Source organism: Pteropus medius, unplaced genomic scaffold (genome assembly GCF_902729225.1).
Source record: "Pteropus medius unplaced genomic scaffold, Ma_sr-lr_union100, whole genome shotgun sequence".
NCBI lineage: Eukaryota > Metazoa > Chordata > Mammalia > Chiroptera > Pteropodidae > Pteropus > Pteropus medius.
In genome coordinates, this window is record NW_024340849.1 from 42,169,587 (window position 1) to 42,187,482 (window position 17,896).

Genomic DNA, 17,896 nt, shown 5'->3' on the forward strand with positions numbered 1-17,896 from the left:
GTGTTTTTGTTTTGTTTTGTTTTGTTTGTAAATTTATGGTTTTTTAAAATATATATTTAATATTCTTCATTCATTTTAATGTGCCATCACACTGGCTACTCTGTCTTCTTAATATGAACTTTCTTGGTCTTTGATGCAATCTTTCTTGTTTTCTAGTTTAAGATATCCTAGAATCTTCTAGCACATGGTCTACCCTAGACCTGGATTCAGCCATTACTTCTCATTCCTTTCAGTGAGGAATGGTATTTAGAGGCCACAATCTGAGTGTTAGTATTGCTCATTGCTACTGGGTAAAATTGCTTCTAAGTTTTTTCAGTTGATAACATGAATATTTTTGGAAAAGAAAAGAAAAACAATTCATATTGACATTCTGGGTTTTTATTTAATCACTTTGATTTTATGCTTTTATTTCATTTTTCATATTGAAAATCTTGATTCTTAACAACATTAACAATTACTTATTTGCTTTATCCTACAATATGTTTAATTTCAAAATAATACTAATATAATTACTACTAATAAAACTATTGCATTAAATATGTCTTCTTTGCAGTTCTGTTTGTCCTTAATATATTTCTGTCTGTATAAATCATTAAAAAAAAGTTAGTCTCAAGTTACTCAAAATGATTTTATTGTGATCGTATCACCTACTTGATGTTTTGGTTTTATGAATTACTTTGTTTTTTGTTTTTTGTTTTTTGGGGTTTTTTTTTTGAATATTTAACAACATTCCAAAGTCAAATATAATAAGGAATATTTGGAATAAGTGGTATTATCCCTCTATTCTGTTTTCTTCCTCTTTCTTTAGTAATTTTATTAGTTTTGACTTATCTTTCCTGTTTTTCCTGTTATAATGCTAAGCAAGAAAAAATGTGTTCATATATCTTTTCCTTCCTTAAAAAAAGGTAGCGTATTATATTTATATAAATATAAATGTTTTTACTCCTTGCTTTTTTTTTTCTCTTAACAATAGATCACTAGGTCTCAGAGTCGTTTTATATAAACTATGCTCTTTTAATTTTCTTGGAGAAAACTTTCAAGGAACGTGATTTTTAATATCAAAAATATATATACTTTTGTTTGTACTGTTTAAGTTCGTTTACAGGTAAATTTTTCAGAATTGAAATAAAGGAATTTTAGTGAGCTGAATGAGTAATGCTGTTCACTTGCGTAGGAGAGCTTTAGATATTTTGAAGTTTCAAAAACAATTTTTTAAATGTATAGCAAAAGGGGATATTTGGTGCCATTGTGACATTTCATATTCATGTTCTATATTCAGTTTCACAAGGTAAAAATACTTCTTTTTTCTTTTATTAAGCTTCAAGTGGAAATAAAGAAATCATTTCACATATTAGTCAACATGGAGGAAAATGGCCTTACTGGTTTAAAAAAATGGGTGAGTTATTCTGAATGTCAAAATTATATCAGTATTATGTTGACTTGATTCATAATTTCATCTTAATTTTTCCAGAAAATATTCAAAAGTTGGGGAATTACACATTGAAATTACAAGTTGTAGTTAATGAAAGTAACGCAGACACTTATGCTGGAAGACCACTACCATCTAAAGCAATTAAATTTTCCGTTAAAGGTAAGCAACACACTAATATATAACTATATGCTAAAGGTGACATTTTAAATCAAGGAGGACTAGATAGGTAATTTAATAAAAGATGTTCGACCAGTTGTTTAACCATCTTGATTTTAAAATGATTTTGTAATTCTTCTTTATAATTATATTCCTTCTAAATTTTGAAGACGTCATTGTTTTCGAGCTTTTTTTATTGTTGCTGGTGAAGTCTAAATCTATTCTGATTCCTGACCTTTGCATGTGAACCCCTCTGCCCTGTCCTTCTCCCCAATCTCCCTGTTCCCTAACCCCCAGATGTTTAGAGAATCTTTTTTTATCCCAGTGTCTGCAATTTTAAATTCTAGAGTTTTCTTTGAATTACTTTGATTTCCTACTCTGTTCATCTTTCAACAATATCTGATATTAAGATGTTGGACCTCTTGACTGATGTACTAATATTCTTTTTTCTAGTTTCCATCTCTTGCTTTTAATTTTCTACTTTATGAGAGATTCCCTTAATGTGATGCTCTACACTTTCAATTGAGTTTTTCCTCCCTGCTGTCATTTTTTAGTTTCTAAAATATCTTCTTTATTCTGTGGTTATTTCCTTTTAGTATATTCTCTTCCTACCTCATGGATTCAGTATCTTTATTCTCTGAGCATATTAATAAGTGGCAGTTTCTCTTGAAGCTTCTAAACTCTATATTCATAATCTATTTCCTCCATGTTTATTTTTCTGTTTGCTCTGGCTCTTTCATATTAGGTGCTATCTTACATGACTGGCTATTTGCTCACATTTAAGATTTAAAAACTTTTATTTCATTTGGAGAGATTATGACATTGACATTTTTTAGGTTTTTTTCTCTTTGTTCAGATTTCCCAGAGCGGAGCCTTCTAGTCTCCTGCTAGGAGAGTAAACACCTGGCTGCCAATATTTTGGGAGCCAAGCTGGGGAAGACTCTTGCAAGTCTCCCATTTATTATGTAATCTTTCACTTGATTTTCCTATTTTCAGTAGACTGTGACACCTTTAGCAGTTCTGTGTCCATCCCTCCTTAAATGTACGTACTCTTTTTACCTCTCCCAGAGAATAAACCATCTATTGCTGGGGCTGACTTGAGGAGTGCAATTGACTGGCTCTGTGTATTGAGGGGTGCGAATCTTTGGACTGCTTCTTAAACAGACTTCAGCAGATCTTCCTTTTTTTTTTTTTTTTTTTCATTTTTACTCCAATTTGATATAGTCATTCCTGAGATTTTGGGGTGTCCTATAGAGTGAATTAGATTGGATCTCTGCTTGCTTTCTGATGATTGAAGATTTGAGGTTCTTGGGTCTTTCTGCTAAGTCAGTTACACGTGTCTATATGTTCTCCAGCTTTTAAATGCTGTTACTCTTTTTCTTCATTATTTTTGTAGGTTTAGGCCTCTTAAAAAATATCGAGTTTTTGGAGAGAGTTGATCTAAGTGCCTGTGATCATCTTGCCTTCTATAGTAAGAAGGGCCATCATGGAGATCTTTCTTTTTTGTCCATATAAATCTTCACACTCTGTTAACGGCTGTGGAACACATTCCATAGTATGGACATGCTAGTTTAAGCGCTTTTCTGTTGATGAACATTTACAGTTGTTTTCTAATTTTTTGGTTATTACCAGTTCTATTGGTATATGGGAAAATAAATTATGCTGGTTTGTGTACATGTGCTAGAATTTCTCTGGGGTAGATACCAAAAAGTAGAATTGCCAGGCTGAAGTATATGTGCTTTAACATTTTAAATTTATTTACTGTCAGATCACTTTCCCAAAAGGTGATGCCATGGTGCCCTCACCAACAGACTGTGAGAGTTCCAGTTTCCCTATGATCATTCCTGGCAAACCTATATACTTATTTAGCCTCTTTGGCAGTTAAATTATTCCTTTTATTATTAGGTTGTATACCTCTTTTGGCCTTTATTGGACGTTTTATGTCATCTCTGAAAGCCTGTTCATTTGCTTTGTCCATTTCAATAGTTAAAGATGTGGTTTGCAGATTTGAGCTTGTATCTGAATCACCTGGAGGGCTTATTAAAACGGACTGCTGGGCCCCAATCCCACAGTTTCTGACTCAGTAGGTTTAAGACGAGCCCTAGAATTTGCATTTTAATAATTTCCCAGTTATAGCTGAAGCTGTTAGACTGGAGACCACACTTGGAGAGCAGCTGGTTTATGAGAGGTTTTTTGTATCCTGGATTTTAATCCTTTGTTGCATGCGTTGTGAATATTTTCTCTTATAGACCTTCCTTTTTAACTTTTATCTTTTAAACTTTATCAAGTCATTTTATACCTTTTTAATATGTGTTTAATAATGTTTTGTCTTAGTTTTTCCTATGGTAAGGTTATATTGTATTCTTTATTCTAATAATCTGCTAGAATTTTACTTTCATGTATGGTGTAAGGTAGAAATCTAACATCATTATTTTCCCAAGTGGATTATAGATATAATTTATGTAATTTTTGCATAGATTTAAAACATTGTCTTTATCATAGTCTAATTTCCCATACATAAATGGATCCGTTTTGGACCTACAGTGAATTTTCTGACCAATGAATTTGCTTTTCATTTTTATCTTTTTTTTTAAAAGAGGGTAAGCCGGAGAAATTTTCATTTGGTCTTCTCGATCCTCCTTTTCGTGTTGGAGTTCCATTCAATATCCCTCTGGAGTTTCAGGATGAATTTGGTCATACTAGTCAACTAATAAATGATATTCAACCAGTTCTTGAAGCAAGGTAATTTGAAACATCAATTTGTATTTGACTTTTTTATTTGCTAAGCAGTTACTCTTTTTATAGCTTAAATTTGTTATATGTAGTTAACTTCAGTATTATTAAAATGTTTAATGAGTTTTTATGATACCCTGGTGATTTATTTAGCCCAAATCTAAATAAATGTGACTACAGTGTCATATATATATTGGCTACCAAAAGTTTGTTTTGACTAAATTTATTGTTAAAGTTGTTTAGATAAGACTGATTGCTCTGTCTTACTCCATTTCTTTTTGCAAGTATGATAATTATTAGTAATACCATGTTTATTCTGTTGTTTGCTTAGAAATTGTGGCCATTTAAACTGAGAGATACTGCCTACTAGTAGGTTTTGAACCTCCTAATGCAATTTAGTTTGGTTTGTTTTAAAAACTGTAGAATAAAGTTTGTGCTTTCCATGCAAATTTGAGTCATTCCTTAGAATTTGCTTTTACTTAATAGCCTTTTAAAGTGGTGTGATTGGCTTATATTAAGAAATAGCTCTTAGAAACTTAACAGTGTATCTAATGATGTAATTGAGGATGTTCATTATTTTACACTATCTCTTTTTGTGGCACCAAGGGAAAAGTTCTTTATCAGTTTAAAGAGCATGAATGCTAAGTATTTCTTTTTTGCACTGGCTGCCAAATTTGTCTTTTTGGCCCACTTTTCATGTATGCTTTCTGTCGTTCTCATGTATTATTTTTCCTTGTGGTGTAATTGTTTACTCTTTCAGTCATTTGAGCATGTACTATATTTCAGGCATTTGCTTGTTGGAAAGAGAAGTGAATAGGACATTGTATTTGCCTTCTAGAAATTCACAGATTTAGTGAGATGTAGATAGTTTAGTGTTAGATTTATTCCGTGGTTAAATTCCTGAAAAGCAATACATGGGTATAAAAAATATTCAAAATGAATTTTTTCAGATTTTTGGTCTCAAGTTGCAAAAAGATTCTTGTCTTTTGACACATTACATTCATTTCAATATTAAGCAGTAAAGGAAGAGTTCAATACAGTTGACCCTTGAACAGTGTGGGGATTGGGGCTCTGACTCTTGCACAATTAAAATTCATATATAACTTCTAACTTCCCCAAAACTTAACTAATAGTCTCTTCTTGACTGGAAGCCTCACCAATAACATAAACAGTTGCTTAACATATTTTGTGTGTCATACGTATTATATACTGTATTCTTTCAATATAGCTAGAGAAAAGAATGTTAAGAAAATTATAAGGAAGATAATATTGCATTTGCAGTATTTATTGAAAAAAATCTTCATGTAAGTGACTTGCAAAATTCAGTTCCATGTTGTTCAAGGGTCCAAGAGTGCTTAGACGTTCTTTTTTTAAATAAAACACTAAAAAAAGCTCATCTGGTCACAAATAAAAAAGTTAGTGCATTAGTCAGCACTTGTTGTTTTCAATTATTACTTCTGTCTTATCCTTGATAAGATATTCTTACATAGGAAGTCTGTCACATACGTATATTGGTAGCTAAGACCGACTTAAAAAAAAATCTTGGCAGTGTGGCTATGTGAATTTATCTTCAATAAAGTATGACCATTGTCTGAGTGGGTTTTTGGGGGGTTATTTTTGTGTTTCCTATATTTAAAAAAAATTATTCACGTATGTCTCGTAAAGAATCAAATCATTTGATAAGGTTTGTTACTTGAATCTTTTAATAACTACTGCCATATTTCTAAGTAACTTTTATATTGCTACTTCTTGATTGTTTACTTTTAGGCATTATTTCTTGACTTAATGGTTATGGAAGATGAGAACATTTTCTCTTGTTGCCACTTCTATTACAAATAAACCTCCTTTCTGTTCCCTCATTTTCCAGTAAAGTTACATTTTAGCTTGATCAGCATTTACGTTATTACAAGTATATGTAAATGCTAGTCACTTTCTTTATTGCACAACTTTGTTTTTGTTATACTTTTTCTTTGCTAAATTTATTACAGATTGAACCCTAAATTCTCCGCCAATTATCTGGTCTCTTCTTAAAGTGTTTAAGTGCAGAGACATCTTGGAGACATCTCTTTTGGAACTTGTGATGTGTTCCAGTCTAGACCAGTTGTTTTTATGCTCATTAACAGTTGTCATTCTGTTTCTTCCTTCACTTTCAACCTGGGGATTTTCTTTGTCTTCTGTTTTTTGGGAAATATAATTAAAAACAAAAGCTATACCCAGCCTAGAAAACATCTTCACAAATGAGGGGAAAAAAAAACAATTTTATTATTGAATAAACATTAAGCCAGAATGTGATGTGGAGATAAAGAGATTGTAAAAACTATAGGAGCTCTTACTCATTTTTATCAATAAGTGGATACAATTCATTATATTCCATGTTTTCAAGATAAATTGCTGTGTCTTTATGTCTGGCTGTGGGATTTGAAATTGAGAGTCAGCTGACCACAAGTTAAGCCCAGGAGACTAGGAGGTAGGGCTTTATCTTCTTTGATGATTACACTAAAGAGAGATGGCTCTCAGGTACCTGAGGAAATAGTCTCAAATTGTGTGAATCTGTTAAGTGGCTTATTTAGCATTTAACCTTTCGTGTATCTCTTGTTTTTTAAAAGAATCCCTTTTGCTGAACAACATCCTTCACTAGTTTCCTAAGAAAAGATACATGTGACATGTGACATAAAATTACTGCTCTAAAAATGCCTTTATTCTTCCTGATACTTGATTGATTTGAATCAAAAGTTAGACACTATTTTTCATCAAAATTATGAGCATTACTTCATTTTTGCCTTTGAGCTTTCACTGTTGCTGATAAATTTAAACTTGGTTAATTTCCCTTTTTTATGTTTCCTGTGTATTTTCTCTGGAAGTTTATAGGGTCTAGTTTTTATTCTTAATTTTATTTTATTTTGTAGGTTTCTTCACTATTCGAAGTACTTCATTCTCTACCTCCCATCATCACTGTTTTCCCTTTCTGGGATCCTTATTTATTTGATAGTGAACCTTCTATCTAGACTGGTTCTCTGATTTTCCTAATTTTTCTGTCTTAATCTTTTTATGTTTCTTCTTTACTTTCTTTATTTTTATAACTTTTCCATTGAGTTTTCTCTGCTGTACTTTTAATTTCCAAGAGTTCTTCCTGACTTTCTGAATGGTTTTTTGTAGATCCTGTTTGTTTCATGAATGTAATTCCTTTTTTCACTGATAAATAAATGGTGATTTAAAAAAAAAAAACTTTACCTGCACAGATAATTTCTGTTGTCTCAGTGTTAGTTGCTTTTTGTTGGTTTTTCTCTTTTTTCCAGTTATCTGGTAATCATTGGTTTTCTGCTTATTACTTAATAGAGAACTAAGTGCACTTGGAGACTCGTGTGGGAGAGGCTGTTCACTGAACTCCACCGAAAGATGATCTGTCTGTAACACTTTGTTGAGGGGAAATCCTGTTGTCAGTATCCTTAAGTCTTTTTTTCTTGGGCTGGAAAGTTTTCTTAAAGAAAAATCTTTAGTCTCTTGCCTGGAGGGGAATATTTTGGTTCTCCAGGTTCCTAGCCAGTCCAGGAACAAGGCCAGGGTGGGAATGGAAATGGAAAAGTCTCAACATCCATATGCATTCATTCAGGATTACCCCTTCTCTTTTTAGCATTTTACTCTCTCCTTCAATTTATCTGCTTTTCCTTGGTTTCAGAGATTCTCTACTTTAACGATTTTCAGAGAATAATCTTTTAGTCATCTGCCAGTGACAGAGAGGGGAGATCTGGCGATATAGATTTCGTTTATTTTTGCTTTTCTCTTTTGACCCCACTTCTAGAGGCACCTAGTACAACCAATTCTGCATAGTACCTGGGAATTCTGTGATATAGATTGGTTTCCACATTTTTCCATTGCTATTTTTTAAGCACTTTTTAAATTGAACTATAATAGACCATTAGTTGCTCATATTTACAGTGTACAATTCAATGAGTTTTTTCAATTATAGTGGTATACAATAATAGTTTCAGTTGTACAGCGTAGCGATTAGAGATCTATATAATTCACAAAGTAATCCCCCTATAAATTTTGTACCCCTCTGCCCCTTACGTATTTATTACAATGTTATTGACTATATTCCTTAGGCTATACTTTTTATCTCCATGACTGTTTTGTAGCTATCCATTTGTACTTCTAAATTCCTTTTCTCTTTTTCACCATCTCCTCCCATCTACTAACCCTCAAAATGTTCTGTATCTATCAATTTGTTTCCAGTTTTGTTGTTGTTTATTTTGTTCTTTAGATTCCACATGTATGTGAAATATTATGAGATTTGTCTTTCTCTGTCTGACTTACCCCATTTAGCACAATAACCCTCTAGGTCAATGGTCCCCAACCTTTTTGGCACCAGGGACCAGTGCTCCTATGAGAATCTAATGCCTGATGATCTGAAGTGGAGCTGTGGTGATGCTAGTGCTGGGAAGCAGCTGCAAATACAGATGAAACTTTGCTCACTTGCCTGCCGCTCACCTCCTTCTGTGCAGCCAGTACTGGTCTACAGCCTAGGGGTTTGGGACCTCTACTCTAGGTCCATCCTGCAATATCTTTTCCTGTCCCCTTACTTTTAGTATGCGTGTGCGTCTTTTAATCTGAAGTGAGTCTCTCGTAGGCAGCATATGTAAGGGTCTTGTTTTCTTATCCATTCAGCCACCCTCTGTATTGATTGGATCACTTAATTCTTTTTCATTTGAAGTACTTGTTAATAGATATGTATTTATTGCCATTCTTTATTTGTATTTTTGATACATGTTTTTTCTTCTTAAAGAAGTCTCTCCAACATTTCCTCTAATGCTGACTTGATGGTAATGAACTACTTTAGCTTTTTCTTATCTGGGAAGCTCTTTATCTGTCCTTGGACTCTAAACGGTAGCTTTGCTGGATAAAGTAATCTTGGTCATAGATCCTGGGTTTTTACCACTTTGAATATTTTGTGCTAAGTCCTTCTGTCCTGCAAAATTTCTTTTGAGAAATCAGTCTTACGGGTGCTCCCTTGTAGGTAACTGTTTCTCTCCTGCTGCTTTTAAGATTCTCTCTTTGTATTTAACCTTTGGCATTTTAATTATGATGTCTTGGTATGAGCCTCTTTGGGCTCCTCTTTTTGGGACTCTCTGAGCTTCCTGGGGTTGTGTGTCTATTTCCTTCACCAGGTTACGGAAATTTTCCATCATTATTTCTTCAAATAGGTTTTCAACTTTTTGCTCTTCTCTGGTACCCCCATAATGCGAATGTTGTTACATTTAATATTATCTTCATTATTTTGGATTCTTTTTTCTTGTTGCTGTTCTGACAGGGCGTCCTCTGCTACCCCATCCTCTATCTCAGTGATTCAATCCTTTGCTTCCTCCACTATGTGGATTCCCTCTAATATACTCTTTATCTCAGATAATATATTCTTCATTTCTGAATGGTTCCCTTTTATAGTTTCCATCTCCATTTTTATGGTTATCTCTTTGTTAAAGTTCTTACTGAATTCATCTATTCTTCCCCTAAGTTCATTGAGTATCCTTATAACCAGTGTTTTGAACTATGCATCTGATAGATAGCATTACACCATTTTTCCTGGAGCACTGTTCTCTTCTTTCATGTAGGACATGCTTCTTTGTCTTCTCATTTTGGCTGCCTTTCTGTGTCTGTTTTTATGTATTAAGCAAAGCCCCTACATCTCCCAGTCTTATTCGCCTGGCTTTGTATAGTAGGTGTACAGCGACATAGTCCTGAGAGGGATCCAGCTACAGGCCAAGTTTATCCCCAGCCGGTGCCCCTCCAGGTCCTCCTGGTAAGATTCGGCAAGCAATCCCCAGATGGCTAATACCTGTGCCGTGCTTGTAGTTCCCTCAAGAGGCCATGTCAGAAACTGAGGCTGGGTGCCATCAATGTAGGACTTGGAGTTGCTCAGCAAGGGGCACAGGGCATGCCAAGGACCCCACTGAATACAGCTTGGGTAGGGCCGCAACTTGAGATGGGCAGAGTTTCAGGGAGTCCTCTGGGCAGAGCAACCTGTGTTATTCAGTTTGATGAAATCTCTGCTATGGCGGTGCCTGTGTTGGCACCCTGGGTGTGGGCAGGGCTCAACAGAGGAACAGTGGATCCCACCAGCACTCTACCTGGGAAAAAGCCTCTCCTTTGGCTCTTGCCCTGAAGGCCAACAACTCAGCATTCCCCTGTAAGTCCCTGACCACCCCATCCCCACACCCTCACCGCCAAACCCCACACCTCCCACCCCCCACAGTAGATGCAGCTCTGGAGCTCAGAGCCAGCAAGTCGGTTACCGCAAAAGTTCAGTTGTGGTGGCGGCCCCTTTAAGAGTCTGCACCTGCTGGCTGCAGCTTTTGCACAGCCTCTGTCTCACTCAGCTGCGTGGGACCAGGCAGCCTCTCAACTCTGCCCGCTCCTACCATTGGAGGGTGATTTCTTATTTCTCTCCCTAGTTGTAATGCCTCTGTTCATCCAGACCCCAGGCAACTCTGCTTGTTGTTTGCTCTGTGTTTTCATCACATTTCTGGTGTGGTCGCCAGAGGAGATGTACAAAGCTTCTAGCTCTGTGCCATCTTGCCTCTCCCTCTCCATTGCTGTTTTTTTTTAGGGTTCAAATTTTTGAGACTGTTAGGTCATTTGTTACTATCTATTCTATTTTCTAGCAGCAAGTTTTGTTGTCTCTTCCCTTCCTCTCTTTTCTTATCTTTGCCTTTAATAGTAGATTAAAGAAATCTTTGTTGTCTTTCCTGAAGTTTTAAGAGATAGTGAAAGTAGATGTGTGCCTTTAATGAACCATCTTTCCCAGGGAGTCTGCTTTATATTATATGCCACTTTACATCTTTTTTCAAACAAAGCATGTTGTTTAATTTTTACAATTTATTCAGATAGTACCTGTAAATATTTAAATTTCATTCTTAAGAAAAATTAGTTTTTTTCTCCATCATGGTGTGCTTTTTCCCTTTTTCTCTCATCTTACCCCTTAACATAGTAAAATGTTTACACTGTAAGGATGTACACGTGTTCAAAAGTGATTTAAAAATAAAATTGCTCATGGTAGTAGATTAGGGATCTCAATACATATTTGAACAAGATTACATCATCATAAGGCTATATTTGATTGTTTGGACTTCATCTAAATATGCCATTCAGTTTAATAAGTGCCAAAAATTCTCTAAATTCCCACTGGGTAAAAAATTTGAAAGAATTCATGATGAAGTCTGAAGAAATGCTTAAACCTGGCCCATTTGGATGATTTTCCCCCCTTAGGCCTGTATACATGATCTAGCATTTGATTATTTCCTACTTGTATCTTTACTAATTTAGCATATGAAGTTTTATATTTTACAATATATGTATTGTTTGCAGTGTTTAGCTTACTGGTATCACTTAGTTCAGTTATTTCTTCCTATTTTAAAAAAATGCTGTTTTATTTAAATAAGTTCAACATGTAAATGACATTTATGAGAAAACACATTTGTGGCTTATTTGTAGGTAATGGAGGGGAAATTAAAAAATAACTTATTTTTTTCCAGTGGTTTATCTTTACAATATGAAGAAATAACCAAGGGACCAAATTGTGTAATTCGAGGTGTTACAGCTAAGGGCCTTGTAAACTCTTGTCAAGGCAAGGTAAGCATTGTACATAAATATTATAATATATGTTTATTTTTTATATGGTAAAAATGAAATTGGAAATTTAAAATTGAACAACCTATTTTTATAACAAGATGCCACTAATGTTGGGTTCTTAGGAATTAATCAAGATTGTGTCATCTGGCTTAGCATTTACATCTTTAAGAAAAATTAGAATGTTTGTTGCTGCTGTTTTTATTACACATTTATTAATTAAATATTTTTCAGCTGTCTTCATCTCCATTTCATCCAGTCTTTTCACATTCAAAACCATTTTCAGCAGTTATCCAGTACTATGTTTTTTTCTTTTTTCTCTTCTTTATCTTTTTTCATCCATTCTTGAATTCTTAAAATAGAAACAAATATTTGAGAAACTTTAGCTCACGTCTATAAAAATATTGGGTTTGGTATTTGGATAAAAGGAATTATATTGGGAGGGATAAGGTTAGAGAAGGTAAAGCCATAAACTCTGATAAGATAATTTTTCAGTTATCTATATAAAGCAGCTGATAGTTTTATATGAATAAAAGTAACACTGTGGTTAATAACTTAAGTAATATGCTACTTTTTCTTTTTACTGTATCATTACCTTAAGTATATATTCAAATATTTTCCCTAGAAAATGTTTAAAAGAGAGCATATGAGTTCTAAGTACTATATACTATACTACAGTGTATTATCAAATCAAATTAAAGATCAAGTTTTGTACATTTTTCTGAATTACGATTTTCTGAGACAAAGAACTTTAATTCATAGAAAATTTGGCTCTAGTGAGATAAACTTAATAAAAAAATTTTAAAATTTTTGAAAACTTTTTATTTAGAAATAACTGTTTACTGAAGAGTTAGAAAGTTAGTATAAAGAGTTCATATATACTCTTTATCCAGCTTCCTCTGTTAATATCTTATATAACCATCACATTTTTATCCACACTAAGAAATTAGCATTAATACAGTATTATTAACAAAACTATGGACTATGTGGTGAACATTTCTCCAGTTTTTTCACTGTTATTTTTTCTATTCCAAGATCTAATCCAGAACACCATAGTACATTTGGAGATTTTTAGATTTGGGGGTTTTTTCACTGGACTATTTTCCCACATTTGGGAAAATGCCCATCCTGATTTTGATTACTATTCAGAGGGTTATACCTTTTAAATCTGAAGAGATTCTTGTCTGTAAAGAAGCAATATATCAGTTTTTTCACCTGCATCTCTTACATACATATATGTAATTTTAGTCAATATAAAATTGCTAAGTAGATTTCTATAATGGTATGAAAATGAAAAGCACAAATAAATTAGAATTGAGGTGATAAACTAAGTATTTATTTAAATCTTGGATTTAATTAAAATTTTTTCAACAGAATTTTAATCTGAAGGTTATTCTGCCGGGTTTAAAAGAAGACTCACAAATTTTGAAAATTAGATTACTACCAGGTAATATTATTTTAAGAAATACTCCTAATTATTTATTTTAAATAATACGATAATGTATAATGATACTTAAAAAGGCGAAGTGTCTTTTGGTTTGATTATGGTTTAAGTCTTGAAAATATTATTTGAATGTCAAACATAGCACTGACAGAAATGACCAATTAAAAAACATGAAAACATTAAGGAAGACTCTAGTGATGTTCTAAAAATAAACTTGGGAGAAAATTTTGAATATTCAAAATGTATTGGGGAGCTATTCTTAGAGATATAATTACTAGACTTATATTAGAATTGGATCTCCTTTACCTTTTCTAATATAACTGTAACTTTCATATTTTGAGAAGAAAAGTTTCTCAAGTATTTATGTTGTTAGTTTGATTTAATGACTTACAATTTGAAAATAAAGTTACATTAAAGTTACACAGGGTAGAAAATGCTAGCTAATTTGAGAGGGCAGTGTATTGTAGAGATTCAGAGTATATTCTGGACTTAGCCCTTCTGGGTTTGTATCTAAGCTGTCACCTAGGATCTAGATAAACTTGTTCTATGCATCAGTTTCCTCATGTGTAAAATGAGATACATACTTTCATAGAGTTGTAAGGATTAAATGAAAATATAGGCAACCCTCGATTTGCGTGTTCTGTGGTAACAGTTCCATTATGCATGAGTTCTCAAAACAGTACTGTGCAAAGTGAGGATTGCGTGTGCTTGTAAAACACCTAGAACAGTGCTTGGGATGTAAGTTTTAGATCTGATATTAACAATATCAAGTACAGCATAGGGAATATAGTCAGTAATATTGTAATAACCATGTATAGTGCTGCATGGGCACTAGACTAATTAGGGGCATCACTTCATAAACTATATAAATGTTTAACCACTATGCTGTACACCTGAAATTAATATAAAATAATACTGAATGTCAACTAATTGAAAAATAAAAAATATAAATTAAATGGGAAAAAACAATATCATGATTATATCTTTGTTCATATATGATGATTTTTAGCATGAGTTATCTCTATGTCATAGCTTGTCACATTAAAGTAAGTCTAGACATCAAACATTTTTATACAGTTTAGACTTTCGTACTGGTTTTAAGTGAAAAGAAACATATTAGCTATTTCCTTTTACAAATACAAGTAGTTTGAAGTTTCCCTCAAGCATGAATTGAAATAGATATAAAATTTGGCACATTAATAGAAGTATGATAAAAAATCATTACATATTAATAAATACTTACAATGCTTTTATTTTAGAGGTTAGCTAAAAATGTAGATTGGAGAAGTGAAATTCTCAGTAACCAGATAGTTCTAACAATTTCTTGGAATTTGGGAGTGAAAGTGGTAGGAACTAGCATGGTATGGTGATCATGGTTAAAAGGTTTCAAATTACAAACCAGGTCTTAAACCTGAGTCTGCAACTCACTAGCCATATGGCGTGGACAAGATAGTTAATATCTCTGTATCTCAGTTTCCTCATCTGCAAAATAGGAAAAATAATACTACCTTATTTATTAAACCATTGTGAGCATTATATGAGAATAGTGCTTAATTAAAACTTACGTTGCCTGGCATGTAGTAAAAAATTAACTAGTAATATAAAATAAGTGCTTCTGGTAACTGTTCTTTGTAAACTTGTGTTACTAGCATTTAGTATAAATTGAATTTTAAAATATCAGTATTTATAGAGCACATCAAGTAATCTTGCTGCAGAAGTGTAAAACCCTCTTTTAATCTTAGAAGAAGCTTGTGTTGTAACTTGCTTATGAAATCAGTAGTGGGCAATCTAACAAATTATCTGATCGCATCATTACATGAACTGGTCCTTTGAACATTACCTAAAACAGACTTGTAGTTACATGTACCTGAGAAATCAGTCATTGTATAAATTAAAGTTAGTAAATAAAAATGTAGTTTAGTAAATATTTACTTTTCTTCTTGAATACTTTTCTCCAGGATCTTTTTAAGATTTTATGTATCTAGATGATTTCTAGCCTAAGTTATCACTATATCATAGCTTGTCACATAAAAGTAAGTCTAGACATCAAATATTTTTAAATAATCATGACAACTCTGGTCATATACAAAATCTATGTATTGGAGAAATAGAAATGATGAAACACGGATGGTACTTATTTTTTCTTTCTCAGCATTATTTACAGAATATTAAAACTTGAAATGTTAAAAATTATTTCTTTTGCTACTTCAGTATTTTAGTCTTGAAACTTGAATCTTTATTTTATTATTAATTTCCTGGTAGGTCCCCCTCGTCGATTGAAAGTGAAACCTGATTCTGAAATTTTGGTTATAGAAAATGGAACAGCCTTCCCATTTCAGGTAGAAGTTTTGGATGAATCAGACAATATTACAGCACAGCCAAAATTGATTGTTCATTGTAAGGTAAGCTATAGTAAGATAAAAACATACAGATTTTGAGTCCTATCGTAGTAAATGGAAATGTAGTAAATGGAAATATCTTTTAGCTGCTTTATAGTAAGCCTTAGGTCTTTAATGATTATTCCATGGAGAAATTTGTAGAATATCTTATTGCCAGTAGTTTTCAGCATCCCTAAGCCAAAAAAATGTCAGTTATGCTGAGTTTCATAAAGAAATTTGTGAACTAAAGGTTCCTCCTCTCTTCTTCCATGGTTCATTCACCTCATTTCAGATCAGGTATTTAATTTATGAATAGAATGATAGAAATGTCCTTCAGGATTGGGTGTGGATGGCTAAATGAAGATGAGTAAAGACCTCAAAAAGGAAAGGAAAACCCAAATAAGTAAAGTAAAAAAAAAGAATAGTGGTTGAAGAAGTAGGAATTTCTTCTAAAATAAACTTTACTTAGAAGTATAGAAAATTATCTCTTTCGTTCAGAAAGTTTCTAGAATATTAGTGAGTTTTACTTAGAATTTTCCAGGTTATAACTGGAAATAGTAGCTGTAGGTAAGTATTTGAAAATTTAAATAATTATTGAATAATCAGTTAACATTTATTGCGGTCTTAAATTATTGTGTATGCTTCTAATAGTTTTCAGGTGCACCTAACCTTCCAGTCTACACTGTGGATTGCAGTAGTTCTGGAACCAGTATTTTATCAGGATCTGCAATTCAAGTTCAGAATATTAAAAAAGACCAGACCCTTAAAGCTAAAATTGAAATACCCGTAAGTTGTTATTGTTATTCATTGATATTATAATGCATCTTCATACAAATATTCTTTAAGAGCTTCATAATAAATTCTTCAAAGTTGTTTGACTTTTTAAAATAAGGTATTTGTGGTTCTTTTAGCCACGGGAGAAAAAGACAACATGAAATAGTATAGTGAATAATTTAATCTATCTGTATTGAATATTAGTAATTTTCTTGATAAAATCTTTTATATCTATTGCTATTATTGATTTATATATTCCTCAAATTAATTTTTCTTATATTAAAACATGACATCAGTTTATTTTTACATTTGCTTCTTAGAAAGTTAGATAAATATTCCCACTTAAACCACCACTGAAGGCTGTATAAACATTTAATTTGTATGTATAATTAGCTGAAGGTGAAGCCATCCTGATATAAGCAATTGATTCCCAAAGGATGCTGAATGGGATAACAAATACTTTACTAAAATACTTAAAAGTAATTTCTTTATAATTGATATGGGAAAATGATGAGTAATCTTATTCCAGTCGATTGATGCCTTTCTATTAATTATATATCAAATAACATACCTTGAGCCTCAGAAGAGAAAAGGACAGTATTTATTTTTTTAATTAGAATGAGATGACTTGATTTTATTCCAATTCTTTTCTTTCAAGCTCGTTATATTTGATAATCTTCAAATATTTGTTACACATTTCCTTTTTTACAATAATGTGGACAACATAGTTTTGAGTATCCTATCTCGCAAAAGATCAGGAAGATTTAGGAAGAAAAGACTTGAATTTAGGGAGGAATCTGGGCTTGGAAGCTAGAGTAACAAATATAAAATTATGTAAATACTGCAATGCAGCAACAGACAAAAGACCCCAGAATCCAGGTCGGTTAAGACACAAAGGTATATCATATAATATACAGTTAGAAAATGTTATTTAAAGGCAGTGACTCTTGAGTTTGAGTCAGGCAAATAGGATATGTGTATAATTGGAAGATGGATTATTTGTCTAATATTCTGTGAGGTAGGAATTTTAAGTTATTCATGTGGATGGGCTTTAATAAGAATGACTAATGAGAAAGATATGAGCTAAGTAAGATTGTGAAGGTATTTTAGGCTTATGCTTATTTTGAATTTTGTATATCCTGTGGAATGCACTATATCTAGATTATGAAAATAATAGTGTAATATTTTCATTTTGTGTGCCTAACATCAGTTTATGCAGCATAATCCAGCTTATCTTTACTTATCTGTGGAACACTGATAAGTTATAAATATGCCAGCTTAGCCCTTAAGGCATCTGGAATCCTTATCTAGCTAAAGCAAACTCGTCCACTTACTTCAGTGTATAATGCATGAAAAAGC

General features: G+C 32.7%; 1 protein-coding gene across 1 annotated transcript in view; it reads left to right on the forward strand.

The window, feature by feature from the left end:
* The window catches only part of SMCHD1 (structural maintenance of chromosomes flexible hinge domain containing 1), a 140,625-nt gene that overhangs the window by 59,041 nt on the left and 63,688 nt on the right, over positions 1-17,896 (forward strand). Inside the window, exons 18-24 of the mRNA XM_039845162.1 lie at positions 1,319-1,396; positions 1,472-1,591; positions 4,186-4,330; positions 11,848-11,944; positions 13,316-13,388; positions 15,648-15,787; positions 16,415-16,549. Of these exons, the coding sequence (XP_039701096.1) occupies positions 1,319-1,396; positions 1,472-1,591; positions 4,186-4,330; positions 11,848-11,944; positions 13,316-13,388; positions 15,648-15,787; positions 16,415-16,549 (788 nt within the window). The remainder of the gene's footprint in view (positions 1-1,318; positions 1,397-1,471; positions 1,592-4,185; positions 4,331-11,847; positions 11,945-13,315; positions 13,389-15,647; positions 15,788-16,414; positions 16,550-17,896) is intronic.